At 37.2% G+C, this 6021-nt stretch overlaps 1 protein-coding gene across 1 annotated transcript; it reads left to right on the forward strand.

Moving 5' to 3' along the window:
* The first annotated feature begins 3770 nt into the window (after positions 1-3770).
* Positions 3771-5166, forward strand: LOC128357539 (urotensin-2-like). The gene is made up of 4 exons (XM_053317903.1): positions 3771-3876; positions 4296-4421; positions 4911-4954; positions 5053-5166. The coding sequence occupies exons 1-4, from the start codon at positions 3771-3773 to the stop codon at positions 5164-5166; spliced, it is 390 nt and encodes a 129-aa protein (XP_053173878.1).
* Positions 5167-6021: the final 855 nt, after the last annotated feature.

Consider the following 6021-nt stretch of genomic DNA (forward strand, 5'->3'; position numbering starts at 1 on the left):
CATACAAAATCTTGCTGCTTTTTTACGACCTATTAAAATAAAACGTTCTTTCCTTTAACCATTTTTGGAATATGCACATATCAATATAGAGAGACGTGTAAACATTGTAAAAGATTAGCCAACTCAGGCTGAAAGGTTAAACTCTGGAAAACAGATTACCCAGTAGTATAATTCTTCTTACGGTGTCAGACTATATTATAATAGTAGTCTTTCACCATCAATTGATGACACCTTCATCACCTAATGTTCACATTTAGATTTAATATAGTCCGAGTTACGCACCCATTCTTGTGCCCTCACTGAATTGCAATATTTCCAACGGTTCCTGAAGGCAGCATTGGACCAGCCAAATGTTCTAGTCCCGTAAAGAGTGCAGCCTATGTGATATTTTTTTAAACTAGTAGTTGTTATAGCCTATATTTGATTATTTTAACTCAAGTAATTAAATACGAATAGAGAAAGAGACATGATACATGTTGTAGGCCAACTGCAAACTGCTTAACTTTTTCAAGAAGTAAAATAGGCTAACTTAAAAAAGATAATAACTGTAAGGCAAGGATGGAAACTAACAGTATCTGAACAACATTTCTAGCAATGTGCAGTAGCTGCAGCTGGATGGAGCCACTTTAAAAAAAACTATTTATTTATTCAGATGGACAGGAAACTGTCTTGCTTGTTTGTCTGATGTGCAGAAAATATTTGACTTCTAGTCTCACTTCTGAGCAGGATAATAAGCTGCGGTTTAAAACCTGTCTTGGAAATGTCACTGATTTTGAGACTTCATAGATTTTGTTAAGTCTACAGGTTTTGTGGCCGATTCGATTTCCACTCCGTCCATGTGAGATTCTTTGAAGACTGATAAGATAAGGAAGAAAAAAGGAGTCTGTCTCCAAAGATAACATTTCCCCCTTTACAACCACACTGAAGAGATTATATTGCATGCGGGTTTGAAGTGAAAAAGTGTACAGTTATTGAGTTTTTTTTTTTCTAAAAGTAATGTTGCCCTCTGCTGGTTGCTCTTATGTCAGACATGTATGCGCACAACCTGTTGTTGTTTGGTATGATTTGTACTAGCTTTGAGATGCATGACTGTCAGGATGTTAAAACTAACTGTGCGTCATTCTACTGCTAAAATATGTATAAAAGGTGCCTCACTAAAATATTTAAGTTTGTGAGAATATATACCTTTTTGTCAAGTACATTTCAGAAGAACATATTTTATTTATACTTCAGTACATTCATCTCACAGTCTGACAGTACAAAACAAATGGCACACCCACAGAATATAATACATTGCTGTGTTTTGAACCACCCAACAGGTGAGATCTACTGTAGTCAGACCAAGCTGCACTTTGAACAGACACATAAAAGACTAAAATGCTGCTTATGTGTTAATCCGGCAGCACTCTACACTCCAAAAGGGACAGATTGTCACATTTAGTGCAGGTTCCTTTGCTTATTTAGTGTATTTTCAATGTTAATATGTGTTCATATTCACAGCAGGACTTAATATGGAATGGAATTGTGATATTATGACTTACACTTATGGTAAAGATTGAGCTATTTTAGCTATTTTAAGTAGATATATTTCTGTTTACAGGAAAAATATTCAAGTATATGGAAATACTTTGAATGTTAAGTTTTTCCATGGGAATATTTGATAAATGCATTTTTTAAAATGAGGGTCAACCACAACATTTGGTAAGGTGCCGGACCTACAAACCCGACTGTCCATCACGGCTTGCCTAACTGACATATGTGTAATTTGCACCAACTGACCGAAATGGTGGAGATTAATCTGCTGTCATTTTCTCTGTAGGGTTGTTAATATGTCACTTTATTAAGTTTTCCATTTAGATACTCAATATGTGATGACTTTAGACAAATAATGCCAGTTCGAGAAAAGAAGAGGATCTCAGTGTAATGTTCTGTCAATTATGGATATTACATGTGTCTAATATATTTTTAAAAATAAAGCACTTCTGTGTTCATGGAAACAAAATAAAATAAATATAATAAATACATTTGCAAATTTTATACACATGAAACACATTTAAACTCAGCATTAATGGCATATTCTGCATTCAAATTATTTTTCAGGTTATGTCTAAGTGAAATAATATATAATAATGATAAAATGAGTCTAAATCTGAACTCAACCCTTCTTACAACACTGCACCATATGATCCACACCCAAAATCTGGTGCAATGTATTGTAAGTATTTTTTAATATTTCTCTTATGTGCATCGTGAGTTACACCCTCTATGTGAACAGTGCTATGAAAATTACATAAAAACAAACATCTTGCTGCGATGCCTGATGGTAACCAGGCGACGTACACATTAAAAGCCCTCTAGCGTTTTATATATGGTTCAGCCATACACCAGGTTTTGACCAAGTCTTGTTTCAATTCAAAAACATCCTCCTGAATTTATTTCCTGTTCATTCCACTGTTTTCTGTCTACCATGATAAAGGTTAGATGACACTGATCCACATTATGTTGTAAGGGTCTCAAGAAATTGTGGTACGTGTCCATGTTTGTCAGAAAACGCCAGCGCCTAAAAGAAATTCTTGATCCCTCATGAATTGTAAAGTGGACCTCATATATGACAGGATAAACCTCAAGTATGGGGGAGACAACTTGTAGTTTAGAGGTTGGAATAAGCTGGGATTGGCAGCGGGGACTTGACTAATACAGAATATAAATCTTAATAGCTTTTCATGATATACAGCAAGACCTAATGGAGTGTCTGGCCTTTTCGACCATAAAATTAAATGTCACTGTCGCTTTGAAGACCCTCATTATCATACAAGAGACTGAGCATTGACGTCACATTTCTAATAAATATACAAATAACATACAGAGGTGCAAAATATAACTTTGTAAATTGCTCTCTCCACCTGTCCCCCAGTCGCCTTGCCAATAGGATAGCTTTTCTGCCTCTGTCCATCTATACTGGGCTTGCTCATAAAGCTGAGTTTTATTGTATGACTAAGAAGAGGTGAAGGCACAAATATAATATCTTGCCAGGACAAGGCCTCTAAATAATGTGCATGAATCAATCTAATTCAGTGACCCATAGAAAATCCTCTGTTGTCCTAAATTGACTTAAAATGTCAGATGGCTTATAGGCTACAAGGCTTAGAACATTTTAACATTTCCACTGCACCTCCATCCACTTAATTATGTAGTTTCATTATGAATAGTCACTGTTTTGTGTGTACTTTCCATTGTCGACTTTTTCTGTGGGCTTTGAGTCAAAAGGATTCAAATGGCCCAAGAGTTTAACGAACTGGTAGCATAAAAGCATTAGTCATTTGGCAGCCCAGTTTCTCCACCTGCTCCCCTGTAAGATGTTGATGAGAGTGACATCTGAAACACCTGCTTCGATCCCATTTACAAAGTCAGTAAAAACAGTCAATCAAGTGGACGAGCTGATAAAACACGACTTTGCCCTTGAAGCACGGGCCACGCCACTTGTCTTTTTATTGAGCCCATAATTCACCTGTGACTGTTGATTTATCACCTTAGAAGGGATGGGACTCTGGATATTGCTGATGGCTGATGTGGCCAGCAAGTGAGTTGGCTGGGGTCTGTGTTTACGTGTGTGTGTGTGTGTGTCTGCTGTGTGGCATGCAGGAGGGGGGATAGGCTACAACTGGAAGTATATAACCCTGTTGGGACCAACAGAGCATGTACAAGTCTTCTTCCCTTTTGAGGACCTTCGTGCGAATCAGAAGCACTTCCAACAACAGCGTCCTATAGTGATGAAGTGTAACCATCTCCTGTCCTGGGCCTTCCTGCTTGTGGCCTCTGGGCCACTGCTGGCTCACCCCATCACAGAATCTGCTGAGATGCCTTATCCAGGACCTGGTAAGTGGAAATATTTCCATTTATTCGCAGTATTTCAATAATTTGACACCCTGATGAACAGTTTTGGTACTAAAACTTAACTTGTGAAGATTAATGGCAGACAAGTTATGTCCTGAGGCCTTGAAGTAATAACTTTAAAGTCTCAGTGTGATTTCTTTATCAAAGTTCACACATATGGATCATCAATGCTGGACTTTTATGTTTCTGTTCAGTTTTCTGTTGATATACTGTAGCTCAAAATACAAAGTCATTATTTATTACTGCAGAATATGTTGTGATAAAAATGTTCATCTTACTTACTATTCAGCATCAGCTACACAAATAATTTAAATGTATGAAAGAATGTCATGTCTGTAGAGACTAAATGTAGTTACCAATAGAGTCTTACCATCTGTGTGTGCTTGTTTGGTTCTCCTCAGTATCAGTGGAGGACCAAGGAGTCGGACCTCTGGACGATCTGGCTCTCACTGAGCAAACCTTCCCTTCTCAGGATGGTGCCGGTCTCAGATATTCTGCTCTGATATCTGGAGAGATTAACAGAGATGGTACGAAACACAAACACACCATCTGTTATTGCTACACACTTAATATATATTAAGTTCTCATACTCAATGCAGAAACACACACATATACAAACGCTAATTTTATTCAGGGACAATTGTCTGCACTCACTTGCTCTTTTGCGGCCACACTGTGGTATACATTTGAATTGTTACATGAATTCATACCAGTGTAACCATATTTTTCTATAGTTGGCTATTATACAGCACCACTGGGGAACCAGAGGGTTGGAAGTATTGATCAAGAGCAAGTAGTTAGTTGTTATTGAAGGTGTGAGTGATGCCCTTTACAATTTTCTTTAATACATCCAAAGTCCCTGAGAAGTCTATGGTTGTGCTACAAACCTACTTCAATAAGCTCTACTCTACCACTTATGAAAACATCACATGCACACAGACATGGCTATGCAACAATGCAACAAGTTTATATGAGGTATTTGAAATATCAGTATATTCTCCTTTGTTTATTCTCAGGTGTCAGAACTACAGGCCTGCTTCCCAGGGGAATGAAAAGAGAGGTGGGTTTTCTACAAATGTTACTTCTAAAGCAGTAAAAGAAAAGTAGGCTACATACTGTAAGTTTACAAGTGTTAACAACTTTTATCTTCTCTTTCAGGTCCTATTGGAGAAACAAAGTCTCCTAAATCCTTTCAGCCATATGCTGGGCATCCGTAAGCAGTTCAGAAAGAGAGCGGGGAATTCTGAGTGTTTCTGGAAGTACTGTGTCTAAAACTGTCAACAGGCGCCGCGTTGAACATAAGAGACAGGGCTTGCACTAAAACAAAATCCCTATCTTGCACTCACATAAGTACATGCAGACAAAATAAGAAACATCATGTGTGCATATACTGTATGTGCACATATGCATGCCCTGGTGCATGTACACACACATATACACACGCACTCACATACATAAGCGCTGTCAGTATTTGTTCACGAAAAGAACAATGCCATAGGTATGATTGAGAAATGTTGCTTGAGGAAATAAAGATTTATTAACATTACCTTTATGTTGTGTGAAACTATATTTATGTGCACACTTGATGTATGATGTAAGGCCGAATGTCTTTAAAAATGTAAAAGTCAAAGGTTGTACAGTATGTTGAAATTAAAACTATATGGAAAATACTGTCAATGCTAGATGTCTTTTTTGATTAAAAAAAAAGGTGTTGCTAAGGAACATACTGGCAGCAGAAGACCCCACTATCCCTTTCTTAAAAGTAATGGAGGGAACAAAAAGACGTAGCAAACTTTTTTATCGAGTTTTCTTCATTTTTTCCTTTTTTTATTATTTTACAGCAGAAAGAATATAAAGCATTCAGAAAACATCTTCCATATTTTAAGGGCAATTCAAAATGTTTTGCATGGCTTCAGCAGCTGAAATCTTTTTTTTTTAACATATCCATCGAGTCAGTGACGCTTGTACATGCACAATTACAAAAATAAAACTTACAAACAAGAGAAGGGAAGAAAAAGGAAGAAAGCAAAAACACATTAGGAGAACCAAGAGGAGATGAAACTTTTAAGGGGGGGGTAGGAGTTGGGAGTGGAGAAAACTTGGGTCACATAACAGGGAAAGACAGAG

Source organism: Scomber japonicus, chromosome 4 (assembly GCF_027409825.1).
Source record: "Scomber japonicus isolate fScoJap1 chromosome 4, fScoJap1.pri, whole genome shotgun sequence".
NCBI lineage: Eukaryota > Metazoa > Chordata > Actinopteri > Scombriformes > Scombridae > Scomber > Scomber japonicus.

What these genes read in the sequence shown, in the direction of transcription:
- LOC128357539 (XM_053317903.1), top strand. Translation starts at nt 3,771, where the DNA reads ATGAAGTGTAACCATCTCCTGTCCTGGGCCTTCCTGCTTGTGGCCTCT. An exon ending in TGGAGAGATTAACAGAGATG is followed by an intron (nt 4,422 to 4,910) that starts GTACGAAACACA and finishes GTTTATTCTCAG; the next exon opens with GTGTCAGAACTACAGGCCTG. An exon ending in CCAGGGGAATGAAAAGAGAG is followed by an intron (nt 4,955 to 5,052) that starts GTGGGTTTTCTA and finishes CTTCTCTTTCAG; the next exon opens with GTCCTATTGGAGAAACAAAG.